A 16403-nucleotide genomic window follows, 5' to 3' on the forward strand; every position below is an offset into this window, starting at 1 on the left:
AGATAGATAGATAGATAGATAGATAGATAGATAGATAGATAGATAGATAGAGATGGATAGATTTTACAGCTCTTAGATATAGATCTAGATATAATATACACACAGAGAGAGATTATATAGAGAGAGGGGGGGAGAGAGATTAGATAGATAGATAGATAGATAGATAGATAGATAGATAGATAGATAGATAGATAGATAGATAGATATAGGATAGATGGATGGATAGACAGATAGATAGACATAGCTATGGTGGCCTTCTCCTTTGGAGAGTGCCGCTTGACGTTGATGGCCATATGATGCTGACTTTGGAGGACCCCGATAATACACGCCGCTAGTTGCGTATCAGCCAATCAATGTACGCCGTCGGCCGCTCATCTGCATAAAAGCGAGCACCGCTCCCCCCCAGCCAATGAGAGGGCATGCGGCGTTCCTGTTCACACCTCCCTCACAAGCTGACTCTCTTCACTTCTCGTTTCTGATTGGCCAAGGGGAAGCCAGGCGGGAGCTCAATTGGCCGCCCCAAGCGGCCCTTTGTTATGAGTGACAGGGCGAGAGGAACCAAGTGGGAAGTACAATTTCCGGCTCCCTGCCTCCTCGTCCTGTTGCATTTTGGGGCTTGTAGTCCAGTGGGCCTAAGAGCTCCCTGGCTGAGAATTCTAAAATGCCCCTCTTTAAACTGCAAGTCCCAGAATGCAACAGGAGGAGGAGGAGGAGGAGGAGCAGTCCAAGTGGAAGAGCAGCGCCCAGAACAAGAGCCCCGTCTCCTAGAGGCAGGCTGTTGCTGAGGACGCTCCAGGCAGCTTGGCCATGGATCCCTCCTCCTCCTCCTCCTCCTCTCTCTTGCAGGTTGGTCTGGAGGGGCGCCCCTCTCTCCTCCTCTTTGGCTGCATCCGCACTGTAGAAATAACCCAGTCTGAGACCGCTTTAACTGCCCTGGCTCAGTGCTAGGGGAATCCTGGGAACTGAAGTCTATTGTGGCACCAGAGCTCTCTCTGACAGAGAAGGCTCAATGTCTCACAAAACTACAATTCCCAGGATTCCCTAGCATTTCAGCCAGAGTAGTTAAAGCGGCCTCAGACTGGATCATTTCTGCAGTGTGGGTGCAGCCATTAAGACTTGTTTCCTCTGCTATGCTCTGGAGCTCCTACCAACTACGCATTCCAGGACTCCATACCTGTGAACCATGGTGGTTAAAGTGGTGTCAGGCCACATTACTTCTGCTGCTGTGTTTTGTGGTTTTGCCACTCTCACAGGGATCCTGGGCCCTTAACCCAGAGCGCCTTGATGTATTGGGGTCTCAAGCCATTTGAGCAGTGGTTCTCAACCTTCCTAAAGCCACGATCCTTTAATACTGTTCCTCATGTTGTGGTGACCCCACACACACACACACACACTATAAAATTGCAGTGTCTCAGTTCCTAAGACCATTGGAAATATGTGTTTTCCAATAGTCTTAGGCAACCCCTGTGAAAAGGTCATTTGCCAGTACAGTTCCTTTAAAATCCAGGTGCAAAGGACACTTGTATCACCCTTGAGACAAAGGCTGCATCCGCACTGCAGGAATAATCCAGGTTGGCACTGCTTTAACTGCCCTGGCTCAAGGCTGAGGGATCTGCAGTTTGTTGTGTCACCAGAGCTCTCTCTGGCAGAGAAGGCTCAATCTCTCACAAAACTCCCATTAACACAATTCCGTCTCATTGAGCCAAGGCAGTTAAAGCAGTGCCAGACTGAACTATGTCTGCAGTGTGGATGCAACCCAACTGAGAGAAAGATGGTGCCATATAAGCTTTTGTAGGCCCGGTCTGCTTCCCCAGATGCATGCAGTGAACTGGCACCGGTTTGTTTCATGTATCTGCAGAAGTTGACCAAGTTTGTGAAAGCTGATGCTACAACATCTTTAGCTCAGTTAGTCTCAAAGGTGCTACAAGTTCCCTTTGCCTACTGATATTCCAGACTAACATGGTTTGTTTTCTGAATTGTACTGTAAGATCCACGTCATATGGATCCTATATGACATTTCTGCTTGCCGTCTAACGGCCTTATTTTGCAGTAGCTACAGACTCCATGTTATCTTCAAAAGCAGCGCAGCGCAGCGCAGAGTGCATTATAGTTGACTAAAGGAAAGACAATAACTGGCAGGACAATTCAAGCTGGCTCCTGGCACTCTGAGCCAAGGAGTGCTACCAGAGTTTCCAGTGCCACAGGTGGATTCAGAAGTACAGTGGGCCTGCCATATCTGCAGGGGCTTGGTTGGAAGAACAAATAATGTAATACAGTCAGCCCTTCTTATACATGGATTTCTTATACACAGATTCTAGCATCCATGGTTTGAAAATGTTCAAAAAAGTATAAATTTCAAATATCAAACCTTGATTTTCCATTTTTATAAGGGACACCATTTTGCTATGTCATTATATTTAATGGGACTTGAGCATACACAGTTTTTGTTATACAGTAGAACCTTGCCTTATGTGGGGGATCCCTTCCAGACCCCCCCCCCACGTAAGGCAAATTCCGCCTATGTTTGAGCCCCATTCAAGTGAATGGGGCTCGTGCGTGTAGTGGTGTGCACCCGTGCAGCTTTACTGCATAGACTTAAATCCGCGTATAATGCAGGCGCACTATACAGGGGGGATCTTGGAACCAAACCCCAGCATATAATAAGGGTCCACTGTAAGTCCTTATTATAAAATGCAGCAGCAAACCCTGGCCACCAGGCATGCATTCTTTGGCCTCTCCTGCCACTGCGGAGCCCGCCAGCTGCCCACTTCTGCCTTACAAGTGAACAAGGTAGTGGCAGCGCTCCTCCTCATTTATTCACAGGGTGGAACTGGGTGGCAAGTGGACTCTCTGGACTGGAGTCAGAGAAGGCTGAATAATGCACATCTGGAGGCCAGGACTTTTTACTACCTCCACTGCTGCCTTTATTAGATATCAGGTATTGTTGCTTTTAAAAATACATCTGCATATTCAGTCTTTTGCTTGTTCTGTATTCATATGCTATGCACCTGATCCTTTGTGGAGAGGTGCAACCAGTTCCTTAACCTGTGAACCACCAATCCACAGAGCCTCTGCCTAATAGGGATTCAGTGTCGCTTTATTTGTCCCCAGCTTTATTAGTGTACTCTTTATTACTGTGTTAATCCAGGAAACCTTTTTCTTTCAGGCTTTAATTAACTACTATTGCCAGGAAGGATACTTTCGTCATGTTCAAACAATTGCCAGTGAAGGTGTTAAGAAGTTTGGGAGTGACCCTGTGTTCATTTTCTACCGCATTTATGGAACCCTGATGGAAGGTAGTTATTTATTAAATCTCTTTTGAAAGCTATAATTTGTTTTTTAATCAATATATAACTGTTGTCAATGTTGTTTTCACAAAATGGAGATTATTTTTACAGCTCAATCTGTATGCTTACTGTATACTTAACAGTGCAATCTTTATGCTTATTTTAGTTGGAAATGAGGTCCAAGTAAATCTCCCAAGGATCTCTTCCTCCCCACTGTATTCAGACAAAAATCCTGTGAGGTAGGTAAGGCTGAGAAGGTGGCTAGCCAAGGGTTCTCAGTGGTTTTGTGCCTTGGGCGCTGAAACCTGGATCTCGGAAGATCCAGTTCAGTACTCTACTCATATTGTCTACTCCCTTATTTATGGATGAAAGAACATGAGAATATAATCTATGACATTTATAGGGTATTTAGTTTATTGAAAGAAAACTTGTGAATAGCGATTGTCCCGCATCACTTAAATTGCAGCCACTTGGGAGAGAATGCAGTGATTTCTCTAGGGTCACCAGATGAATTGTATACAGATATACATTTCTACCATTTATACCTGCTGTAAAGCAGGAATTAGAAGGGTGTGGACCCTAAGATGTTAGCTTTAAGAAAGTTTATGTAAGTACTGCTTCCTCCTTTTCTTCTGTCCTACCTCCATATATGGTATGAAATCTTATCAGCAAATAACGTTGGATAGGATGCTGTTGGATTTTGGGGAGAAGGAGGGAATTTCCCATTGAGGTTGAATTTTAAGATGAATTAGATTAAGGAAGTACACAGAAGGAGACTCTGGACCCCCTCCTCTCCATCACATATTGTTTAGGAAGGCATTTCACCCTCTGGAGAGGCTTTTTGGAGGCTGTAGCTGACTGAGAGGGATAGGAATCTTAGGCGCATTACAGGCCGCCCAAAATGGGCGGTCTGCCGCCACCAGTTGCTGTGTCCGGGAACCACAGCGGCCAAACCATGCGGTTCCCAGGCGCAGCCAGAAAGAAGCGCCAAAATGGCGCTTCTTTCTGGGCCCTGGAAGTGGCGCCGCGAGGCACTAGTCACGCACTTGCGGCGTCACTTCCGCAATGCATCCGCAACGTCAAAATGGTGGCCCCCATGTGGACAGGCACTGCCATTTTGTACAGACTCAGTCCGTACTAGGGTTGAGGGGCATCAGGAAGTGACGCCCCTTCTCAACCCTAACACGCCCCTTCCTAACCCTAGCATGCCCCTTTGGCGCGCCTTTCTTTCTATAAACCTTCTTAAGCTCTTTTCTTGGGATCCAGGCACGGTGTGTGAAGGAAAAACTAGCACTCTGTAATCATAGCTGTAAGGTTTGGAATATATGTGTTTTATTGCAACTCTTCAAAAAGGTAAAAAAACACATTTTATATGTGTGTGATATGAATATAAGCAGAAAGAAATTTGGGTTATCTCAGTTTTAACGTAGCAGCTGAGATATGTAAACTGCCGAGGCATGTATCCTGTTCCCCAATAAAATCCAATTTACCATCTTCATATTTGTTTCCTTAGGGCACATTCAAGAGGCTCTTCTCGAGCTTGAATCTATTAAAAACAAGCCAGAAGTATCTCTTTGCACGCTAATGGCCCTGATCTATGCCCATAAAAAGAGCCAAAATCCAGGTATAGTTCTACTTGTCCTTTATGACTCATCCAGCTGTTTGGTTTCTGAACAGTTACGACAATGCATATACTGAGTTGTTATACTTTTTCCAGCTTTTTTTTTAGTTTAATATGAAAATATGAGTAGCACCTGTAACAAAATGTTCCACTATATTCTTACTACAGTCAGCCTTTCTTATACACAGATTTTTAATACATGGATTCAAGCATCCACGGTTTGAAAATTTTCCAAAAAAGTATAAGTTTCAAATATCAAACCTTGATTTTCCATTTTTTATAAGGGACACCATTTTGCTATGTCATTATATTTAATGGGACTTGAGCATACACAGATTTTGTTATACACAGAGGATCTTTTAACCAAACCCCAGCGTATAACAAGGGTTGGCTGTATTTAATACTAATCCATTTCATTTCACCTGTATATTTTCCCTTTCCTTTCCAATTTTAATTCAATATGCTCTGGCCACCAAGTATGCTTACTCCTCATTGGGATGCAGTGAAATGTTTTCTCATGAGAACCATGAGATCTGCAAAAAATGAATTTAAACCTTCTTGTCCTGCCAAAATAAGGGGCTAAATCTTATTTTGGCAGGGCAAGGAGGGTTAAATTCATTTATTTATTTGTTTGCAAATCTCATTGTTCTCATGAGCAGACTAATACCCCTATCAGGGCTTCCACTTATCTCCACCTCTGCCACCAATGTATGAACTTCCTCTTGTCCCGCTAATGTGGTAACCAACTGTGGAAACCTCCTGGATGTCCTCATTGTTCCTCTGTGAGACTTTATTCATCTTACCTCTCCACCAGACCACCACCACTTTGTGTTCCTACCACAGACACCATATCTGAACTCCATCATTCCAGTATGTAGCATTCTCAGAAGGTCCAGGGTATAATATAAAAATGATTTATTAAACAGAAATTGACTGTAACATTAGAGATTGCTTATTTAATGCATATGTATCCTGACACTAACTCTTAACACACATCTCTCATTCTGTCTCTCACTCATATCCTAACTCTCATTCTTACTCTTTAACTCTGACCCTAACTCTCCTTACCAATCAAACTCCTAAACCCCACTAATTCCTAATCTTGACGGACCCAACTCTCGCTCTCCGACTGTCGTACATACCTCCCCTTTTAATATCCGTTCAGATTTCAAGCTAGTCTCCCAACAGAGCCTTATCTTTTAACACCTACTATATATTACATACATTACGATACTTTATCTAATAAATGAAACTGTGGGCCTGAACAGACAGGCCAAAATAAAGGTGCTTCAGGTCGCTTTGGAGGTATGTTGTTTAAATACTGCATGTGTCTTAAGAGGCCAGAAGCCACACCAAAGCCATGCTCCAGTCCTAAGGACTAAAGTGTAGCTTTGGCACAGGTTCTGGCCTCTTAAAATGTGTGTGTCATTTAAACAGCATACCTCCAAAGTGACCCAAAACAGTGTTATTTTGGCCTGTTTGTTTGGGCCCTATATTTCCCACCAAAAAATCCATAACATCACAACCTCCCCTGTTGTTTCTTAGGGGCCCAAGAAACATTTTTTTCCTGTGGGTCCTTTTCTCTTGGCACTCACCATCTGACTTAGGTCAATATCATTTCCTTGAAAAACTATCTTGCGCTTTTGGGATGGGATACAGAGTGCAGATGTTGGAGTCATCTTCTGAAGGGAGACACAAGCCATAGGCATGCAAGGAATTGCAAAGAAGGGTCCCCAGACTGGCCTAAAGAAGCAGGAATTCTCACAGTATACAAAGGGCTCTTGTTGAACCTTGGAGACTAATTGTGCCAAAGAAGTTGTAGCATAAGCTTTTGTAGACTAAGGACATTATCACACAAGCCTCTTTCTTGCCACAGTTTCGCAGCAACAGTGCTATTGAAAGAGAGTGAAAACATACCAGATTTAGAGCTTGCCACACCTCTCCTCAATAGTACACGGAGCTTTTAGTGCCATCGAAGGTCCCAGCGCACTCGCTTCCTTATCCCCACTTCACTGCACCTCCTTGCCCTACCCAGCATGCCTTCTCTGCCCAGTTCTATCTGCCAAAGGGAAAATGACAGGGTCTCCTTGTGAGGAGAATCTAGCACAGGAGGCTCTCCATCTGGCAGGGGTCAAAGGGAGAAAAGAAAGTTTTTAAAACCCAGCCTGCTCTGGAATAGGGAGAAGGAGCAGGAAGGGAGGAGACACTCATACCATGAGTCTGCCCAATAATGGAATTGCCCCCAGAGGAGTTACATTATAGCTGTATATAAATGAAGCTGCTATTGCTATTATTGCACTTAAGGACAAATGTTACAGAAGCATCTTGGGGGCTTTATTCAGAGATCTTTTTCATCAGTGAAAAGGGACATTCCAACAATAAAGCAGCAAGGAAACAGCCATGGTGATGCATGATCATTATTGCCAAAAGCACTATTCTCTAGTTTTAATAGCAGATTTAAAACCTGGTGTGATAAAGTCATAGGTCTGCTTCTTCAGATGCATTTTGTAGATTATGCTACAGCTTCTGATATTTCACACTAACTTGGCCGTGTCTCTGACAATATAGTTCATTGGGTTTTGCTGGGTTTTATCAGTTGTCTCTTCCATATCTATTTGTTCTGTTCCTTTAGAAGGCTGTTTGTGGTAATTTCTTGGCTCTGCACTAGGGCTCTTCCAAAGGTTAGTACTGGTCAGGTGATTCAACAATGGGAGAGTGCCATGAAAGGTGCTGGCTTCTTCTTCATCAGACATTTTAAAGTAGAATCTGGATGCTTATGTAGTACATAATAGTGGATTTCTGGACTGGTGGGGTTTTTTAATAGATGACTTTAGAGTCCCAATTAATTTTATGATTTCATACTTTAATGTCATGCTCTTGTTGCCTGTTTCATTTTATAACATTTTGCAGTATGCAAAAGGGTGATGTCTTGCTTATGATGGGTCATTTCAGGACTTATGTTACACATTTTCAATAATTTTACTGGCCTGTTTCAGATCAAGAAGTTATCATGGAACTAGATGCTAAACTGAAAGAACATCGTAAGACAGCAGGACAGGAGGCTCTATATTTTGCTGGCCTATTCTTGTGGCACATCGGACGCCATGAGAAAGCCCGTGAATACGTTGACAGAATGATCAAGATCTCCAATGGCAGTAAAGAGGTAGCCTCTTTCCCATAGTCATACTTCATATTTGTAAGCCGACATGCTGTAAAATGAGACCCAGTAGCCCTAAGCTATGATGAGTCATCCTGCAGATCATAGCCGATTATGACTGCTTCATTTAATGCTCAAGAAGTCTTTTGGCGGAGTCAGGACTGTATGAAAACTAGCCTGATGGTTTCTGTTTAGTTAGCTGTTAAGAATGTCTGGTTCATTAACTGAAATGAGTCACTGGCCAATAGCATTCTTTGAGGCAGCTGAGCAGTTTCATGGCTGTGCATCGCAGATGCTTCCAGTGCTTGTCGTCTTGTGCTGACATAGAAATGCTACACTGGTATATTCCATAATGTGTTGTATCCACTGGCAGCTTTACTGAGTGGATAGTTCTTCTACTCATGCAAACTAGGAAACCAAATTAGGATTTTTACTGTCCCTATCCCACCCCTTGACTTTCTAGTCTACAGCTCCCCTCTTGACCTCATTCCAATCCATTCTTGAGGAGATGTTTGGGAGTTTCACTCAGTCAATCAAATTGTTTATTGTGCTAGCCAAGGGCCATGACCAAAAGCTTTTCAAAATACACAAACCATTTAAAAGCAAAAAGGCACAGAAGTACAAAAAAGCAAAAGACATCCCATAACTTACCACACTGTTAAAATTACTACTGATATAAGATAAAGACCTTTTCTGAATATTGGTACACTTACACATTGCCATCATAAAAGTCTAATTAATACTTTTGAGTCTCCATGGCAATTTATGGCAATTTTATTTAACTCTGTCTTCCTAATCTTTTTTGCAGTCATGGCAAACAGAACCACTTTATGTGTTACATAGTCATTGGTATCACTCAAAAGAAATTGAACTGAATCTACAAAAAAGCTCCTACTTCCATTTGTCAGCAATTTCTCCCTAGAATTACTATACAGAGGACAAATTAGCATGTAATGGACAATGTCCTCCACCTGAGACTGACTGCAGATACTTAGTCTGTTTTCAAATAGCATTTTGTTATAGCGTCCATCTAGAACTGCAGTAGGCATTTCTTAAAATTGTAGTTTAGTGAAGGCAATTCTTAAAGTAGATAGCTTGAGTTTGGTCAAATATCTGGCTCTAAAATGTTCTGTTTTCCAAAAGAAGACCCACGGAGAAAATTTTGAGGTCCTAATTGATTGTAAATCTCTTCTTGAATTTGTTTGTGAGTTGTAGTGGGCAGGAAGGGTTAGGGGAAATTGGGTGTCATGCCTTGTATTCAACAGAAATATGCATTCCAGTGTGGTAGTGGTAGACCAAGTGCATCCTTGGAACTGCATTGAGCTCCAAGGCTGTTTCTCCTGGAAGCTTCCAAGTGTACTGATTGACCTTTCCAAATAGGCCACAATTCTCCCCTGCTGTTTTAACATAAGAAAATGGTTTCAAATGTGGGGTGGACCATCCACTTCCTGTTTTGGTGTCTATTTGGCTGTCCACTTTGACCCTGGAAGAATGACAAAAAATTAGTCCCCAAATGCATTGAAGATGTCCTGCAGTACTAATTCAATTCGATTGAATCCTGTCAACATTGAATGGAAGAATCCTCAACTTCTTTGAATTTTCTATCAGTTGCATATTCATAAGGAAATGAAATGCTATGAAAGTGATTGGAATGCAATTAATGGGTTGAAAGAGCTAAGGAAATTGAATATTTTGGGTAGCCTTGACCTTCTCTAATCTTTAACTCCTGTCCATTATATTGGAGCAATGAGGCAGGCCTCTTTATTCACAGACTGTGAAAGCAAAATGGCAGCATGGCCATGGAACTCATGGTATGCGCATGATCCCAAAGATCCAAAACTGCTTGAGCAGGAGATTTTATTCTCTTGTAAATATTCACACAGAACCTGTGCATGCAGATGTTTGGTTTGTTTCTTAATAAAAGTCCAACTTAATTTGATCCAGACCTTTGAAAGATTGTCTTTTTTTGATGGCAACTCCCCAAATCCCACAGCCAGCATGGCTAACCTTAGTCATCTTGGGTTTATCATCCAAAACAGAAAATCTGAAAACAGATTTTGAGCAATGCAAATGATATTTTTCCTGACATGTGCATTATTAAATATACCATAAGTCTGCAACATTCCACTTGAGCCACTAGGTGGTGTTGAGCATGATCAGCCATGGTTCCCCATCTGAGAAACAGACGAAGCAATTTTACATTGGTTGCATAAGGATGAATGTAGCTTGAAAACTACAATGACTGTGCCATTGTTAGAATTGCCAGTTTTCATACAGGAAAATTGCAGCTTTAATCTTGAACAGATCATGGATCAGGAAGAGGTATTGTAAAGCTCCATCATGTAGAACTATGCAATGTCTCCTCCTTCGTCTCCCCAAACCCAGCTTTTAGCCGTTTCATCCTCTCCCCAACATGGCAATTCACTGGCCATGGCTGGCAGAGAGTAGAGGAACACAGAGGAACATCCAGCTCTGTTCCTGTAGCTAGATGCACAAGGTAACATTGTTGCTGTGCATCCAGCTATGGGAACAGGTCTTGAAACTTCTCTATGCCCCCCCCCCCCCCCCGACCACTCTCTAACAAGCAGTTAATAGCTATGTTAGGGGCCCGAAGATGGAGATGAGCCGTAGTTCCACCTGAGGGTAATTTATGATACCTCTTCTTCATTGTTATAGCTACAGGTGCCCTGCATGGATATTAACCTGGCAGCCATAGCTGTCATAAATGTGTCTACTCATAAATGTGCTACAGTGAATCTCATGGCAGTTACTCCCAGGTATGTGTGTAGTAGTTAGAGTGATTTGATTTAGATTCCCTGCATTCCAGGGGGTTGGACTGGATGGCCCTTGCAGTCTCTTCCAACTCTATGATTCCCAAACTTTGGTCCTCTGGATTTCCTGTACTTTAGCTCCCAGAATTCCTGACTGTTAGCCAAGCTGGCTGGGGCTTCTGGGAGCTGAAGTCTAAAACACCTGGAGGACCAAAAATGAGAATCACTGAATAGTACTTTTAAAAACTCTTTTTAATGTTTCTCCATTTTACAGGGTTTGATCTTGAAAGGGTGGCTTGATGTCACCAGTGGGAAAGAAGCAAGTATTAAGAAATCTGCAAAATATTTTGATGAAGGGCTGCAAAGTGGAAATGATATCTTTGGCTTGATGGGTAAGGTAAGTGTTTTGAAATAATCTTTTAATCCCAGCCTATTACACTGCAAGCTTTGTTGGTGATGTGGACTGATGCAGCACCAGTTGCTATACGTGACACCTGAGGTGCTTGATTTGGATCTGGGACAAATGGTTCAAGCTAGTAGTTTTAAGTCTGGAATTAACTAAAAATAATGTTGAATAGCAATACCAAGGTATCAAGGAGGTTTCCTCACACTTCAAATGCAGAGTTGCAGAAATTCCACAAATATGAATGGGTTTCTGTATTTGAACCCCAAATCTTAGATAATTAGATAAAAGAAGTGTTTTATCTGTGGTCAGGTAAAGGGCATATATTAGAACTAGACTATACAAGAACAGGGAGGGAAAAGGGAAATGCAACAGGGAAACAAAATTTCTTTCTTACTCCAAATTTTAAAAATACTGGACCTTCTCATAACATGGGCCAGCATGGTATACACTGAACATTGTTTGAATATTGGAGTACAACTCAGGAGGTCATGGTTCGATTCGCTGCTCGGCCATGGAAACTCACTGGATGCCCTTGGGAAAATCACACTCTCTCAGCCCCAGAAAACCTCATGGTAGGTTTGCCTTAGGGCTCCCATAACTCAGAAATGACTTGAAGACACATAACAACAACATGAGACAACTCTAAAGGTACTCAGAAAGGACTAATGTTTGTGTACATCCTTAGGTGGGAGTTTCACCAGCCTGTCTCTGTGTTCCTCCTTCCCTAAAAGTTATTTTGGGAGAAATTCTTCCAACAGATTTTTTCCCCCAGTTACCTTTGAACTGTTGAGTGCTTGCCTTTAATTCATTTCTTTCAATTCTGAAGTATATTTCTGCTTATTGAGGGAAAGGGTGTATCCACACTGCAGAAATAAAGTAGTTTGGCATCATGTTAACTGCCATGACTACCCTGCAGAATCCTGGGATATGTAGTTTGGTGAGGTACCAAAGCACTCGGACAGACCACTCTGACCTCATCAGTCTAAAAATCCAAGGATCTGTCATGGAGTCATGACAGTCAAAATATTGTCAAACTGCTTTATTTCTGCAGTGTGGCAAGTCTCAAAAGATCTCTGTTCTGTTGAGTATTTTCCCATTCTGCTTGAAAATATGGGTGCTCCCACAGCAAGGAAGGTGATTAATTTAGTCCTTCTATCTTTCATCAGGCACAGTATTTTGAAGCACGCCAGAATTACTCAGGAGCCTTGGAAACTGTGAATCAAATAATAGCCAATTTCCCACACTTCCTTCCTGCATTTATAAAGAAAATGAAGCTACAGCTGGCTTTGCAGGACTGGGAACAGGCAACTGAGACTGCACACAGGTGAAATATACTTAACTGCTCTTGTCTGAACTAATTAGTTAAATACTCTGTTATTTAAATTGCATGGCTTAGGAAGTAGACATGTTTATAAAATCTATAATTGTGCCATTTGTCAGTTATTTCCCCCTAGTCTTGGTTCTGCTAGTTAGCAACTTTTATGCTCATGGGCCTCCCTTTTCCAAGTAGCATCTCAGGATGATGACGATGTTCATTTATATCATGCTTTTATCTCAATAATGGGACTAAGGATGGCTTACTAATTATTAAAATCAGGATATAAATATGCGTACAAAAGCATCTGTAAAGTATATAGTGCCCCTGCTCCTTAGCCACTCTGTACACTTTGTATACTGTATATTTCCCACCGCATCTCAAAAATACCATTATATAATGAGTGGCAAGTCCATAACGGCAAGTTGCTATTTTCTTCTGCCTACTGCTCAACAAGCAGTAGAACAAATGGCTAAACTCTGGACTTGCCTAGAATGTCTCAGTGAACATGAACATATATTTATCTTTTCTGAAGAGAGACCCCTACAGCACAATCCATGCTAACTTGAAAGTTAGCCCCACTTGATCCAGTGGGATTGACTCCCAGATTAGTGATACTATGTGGGTGTTCTCACTTGCTTATACTCTGTGTTACAAATCGAATCCAAGGTACATCGTTCCTATTAGAAACCGAATTAAATCTAGAACAGTTCTAGAGCAACCCGCAATTGTCCCCACTAGAAATCGAATCGTACAGCGGTATACAAATTTGATTTGTGTTTTCGTCATTTAACGCGGGTTAAAAAAATAGAAGGGTCGAACCTACATTTTTCCCTTGAATCGGGATAGGAACCGGAGCATTTAAATAGGAACGACAGCCTTTGAAATCGGGTTAGCTGGATGGGAGGAGTGGAGTACGATGGGGCTGGCCTTGGGGGAGTTGCCCTTTCTGTCCCCATCCGTCGTGGCTGTCGCCATTTTTGCTTCCCTCACCCCTTTGTCCGCTGTGGTCTTTTAATAAGAGATAAGGATTTTTTTTATTTTTTATTTTAATGGTTTACAGGCGCTTAATCTCTTCAGCGTTTTAAGCACCTGAAGTCCCGGCTGCTCAAGCGCCTGCATCTGCCAAAGGACTACAAGGCTTCCCCCGGTAGATTGCAACCTCCCCTCTGTGTGGGGAGAGCCCATTTCTAACGGAGGAGAGGCGGAATGGAAGCCTCCTCGAAGAGGCTCCCTGCCCGCTTGGGCACTGATCTCGCCCAGGGGGAAGGGCAGCCTCTCGCGAGGAGGCATTGATCTCGCCCAGGCAGGGAAGGGAAGCCTCCTCCGAGGAGGCATCTGATCTCGCCCAGGCAGGGAAGGGACAGCCTCGTCGGAGGAGGCATCTGATCTCGCCAGGGAAGCCTCCTCGCGAGGAGGCATCTGATCTCGCCCAGGCAGGGAAGGGCTCTGATCAAGGGGGGGGGGAAATAGAGCCTTTCTCCCTCTCTTTCTCAAACAGAATCTGCCTTCTCCTCCAACCCTGGAAAGAGAATCTTTGAGAAGAGTGCTCCCTCCCTGCTTTTCCAGCAGCCTCCTTCATTGATCTCTGGGCTCTCTGAAGGGATTCTCCCTGGCTGTCTTGGGAGACATGAAGAGGGGATGCCGTCCTGCAAAACCCATCCCCATAGTTTCTCTGGAAACAGCTTGGGCTCCCCAAATTTACTTTGCCAGAAGCCTCTCCCATTGATCTCTGGGCTCTCTGAAGGGATTCTCCCTGGCTGTCTTGGGAAACATGAAGAGGGGATGCTGTCCTGCAAAACCGATCCCCATAGTTTCTCTGGAAACAGCTTGGGCTCCCCAAATTCACTTTGCCAGAAGCCTCACCCAGCCTGGGGTCTTTCTTCCAAGGCAGCAAAAGTGCTTTGGGCAGTTTTCTCTCCCTCAACCATCCTTCCCACGATAATGCAGGACTCATAGGCACTTAATCGCCTCCTCATTGGTTCTTTTATAACAAACCGCGAAATTTAAAAGTGACGTTTGATGACGTTGCTTGATTGCAGCCCAAATGGTGAGTGGGAAGAAATAAAGCTAAAACCGATTTATATATACACCGTTTTTTGAATAGGAACGAAGCTGATCACTTAAAGCGAATCAATGGTAAATGCGAACGAAGGAGAAAAAAAAGCGATTCGGAACGCAGGATAAGACCAGGGTTATTTTGAATCGATTTAACTGATACCGGTGTATTTTAAAGCGTTGTAAATTGCAAGTGGGAACAGGCTCTATGTGGTTTAGCTGCTGTTGTGCCATAAACTTCACAATATCTACTTATTCAGATCATGTGCACAGGAGCATCAACTTTTAATATGATTTCATCTCAGCTGCTTCTGATCAGTGACAACTAATCTTGGTTTCTCATGTCTTAGGGCATTTTAAAGCCGAGAAACTGTTGTTTCTATCTTAAAGAAAACATCAATTTTTACAAGCTGATGTTTCTTTAGTTTTAACTTGAGCAAGATAAAAATGGCATGATCCATATACAGGTTGAGTATCCCTTATCTGAAATCCAAAGTACTCCAAGATGCAGAACGTTTTGAGCTACAATGCAAGCAACATAGTACATACTTGTACAGTGGAAATTTTTTTTACGCGGAGGGTCCATTAGGAAATACCACAGGACCTCAAGTTCCATTGATTTTAATGGCATCCCGTGTGCACCATTAAGAAGGCCCAGGCTCACTGTCCACATGACCTTGAGTCCGGGTATGGGGAGCCCGAATGTGGTGCAGGTGTGCTGTATTGTATTTACGAGCTGGAGAGAGACACAAGGATCTGAAGTGGCAGAAATCCATGTTCCTGCCACTTCACAGATCCACAGTCTCTCTCCAGCCTTATGTATATGCAAATATAGGTATACCAAAATACCAAAATAAATAAATAAATAAATAAATAAATCCAAAATATAGAGCTCTTAAGGTCTCAGGAATTTTGGATAAGGGATACTCAACCTGTATAGTTTTTTTTTTTTTTAATAAAAATTCGGGGATTGAACAGATGGGCCAAAATAAAGCTGCTTCGGGTCACTTGGAGGTATGAAATTTAATGCGTGCGTCCTAAAAGGTTGGAAGCCATGCCAAAGCCACGCTCCAGTCCTAAAGACTGGAGCACAGCTTTGGTGCATCTTCTGGCCTCTTAAGATGCGTGTGTCATTTAAACAGCATACCTCCAAAGTGACCCGAGCTTTATTTTGGCCTATCTGTTCAGGCCCATAGTTTATTTTCATTTAGACTGCATGCTATCAATTTTTATCCTAAAATCTTAACAGGAAGTGAGAATTGCAAGGCAGGCAAGTTAACGTTTTCAAAAGGATACATCTTATCTCTTTTATCAAAGGAATGGCAGAAAATAACTCTTTTATAATAAAGTGAGTAATGCCCATTTCTCCTTACCACTGATCTTTTTATCTTTGAAAGTTCATGTATTGTATTCCAGAAGAACCTGGAAGGAAGAAAAAGTTTTAAAGTCAATTAGAGTATAAGATTTGACTTGAGGGGAGAAGAAGAATGAAATGCCTGCTATTCTATGTCTGTTGGGATTGATTCTGAGTAGTTGTTCAGTTGTGTTTCCCTTCAGAAACTCTTTAAAATTTATCAAATTTGGGGGGGAAAGGTTCCATTTAGCCATTCCTCAGGCTAGGATTGTGGGAGCTATTATCCAAAAAAGTAACTTGTCTAAGCCCTGATTTGAACCTTAGTCTCCTGTTGCATGAAAACATTGGATTGTTAGTAGCATTGTGAAGACACAACCCCTGTTAAGACAAACAGCTCTTTCTTCCAGAATGTATCAAGCTTTTAATATACTTGT

The 16403-nt window shown here is 42.5% G+C and overlaps 1 protein-coding gene across 2 annotated transcripts in view; it reads left to right on the forward strand.

Moving 5' to 3' along the window:
* Nucleotides 1–743: 743 nt before the first annotated feature.
* Nucleotides 744–16403, forward strand: part of TTC21B (tetratricopeptide repeat domain 21B) — a 46570-nt gene continuing 30910 nt past the window's right edge. Inside the window, exons 1-6 of one of the 2 annotated variants that reach the window (XM_042446176.1) lie at nucleotides 744–846; nucleotides 3167–3296; nucleotides 4801–4911; nucleotides 7905–8071; nucleotides 11111–11233; nucleotides 12409–12566. In XM_042446176.1, the coding sequence (XP_042302110.1) occupies nucleotides 808–846; nucleotides 3167–3296; nucleotides 4801–4911; nucleotides 7905–8071; nucleotides 11111–11233; nucleotides 12409–12566 (728 nt within the window). In that variant the 5' untranslated portion in view covers nucleotides 744–807. Of the gene's footprint in view, nucleotides 847–2855; nucleotides 2939–3166; nucleotides 3297–4800; nucleotides 4912–7904; nucleotides 8072–11110; nucleotides 11234–12408; nucleotides 12567–16403 lie in introns of those variants that run through there. The other variant, XM_042446175.1, reaches the window with a different exon arrangement.

Source organism: Sceloporus undulatus, chromosome 1 (genome assembly GCF_019175285.1).
Source record: "Sceloporus undulatus isolate JIND9_A2432 ecotype Alabama chromosome 1, SceUnd_v1.1, whole genome shotgun sequence".
Classification (NCBI taxonomy): Eukaryota; Metazoa; Chordata; class Lepidosauria; order Squamata; family Phrynosomatidae; genus Sceloporus; species Sceloporus undulatus.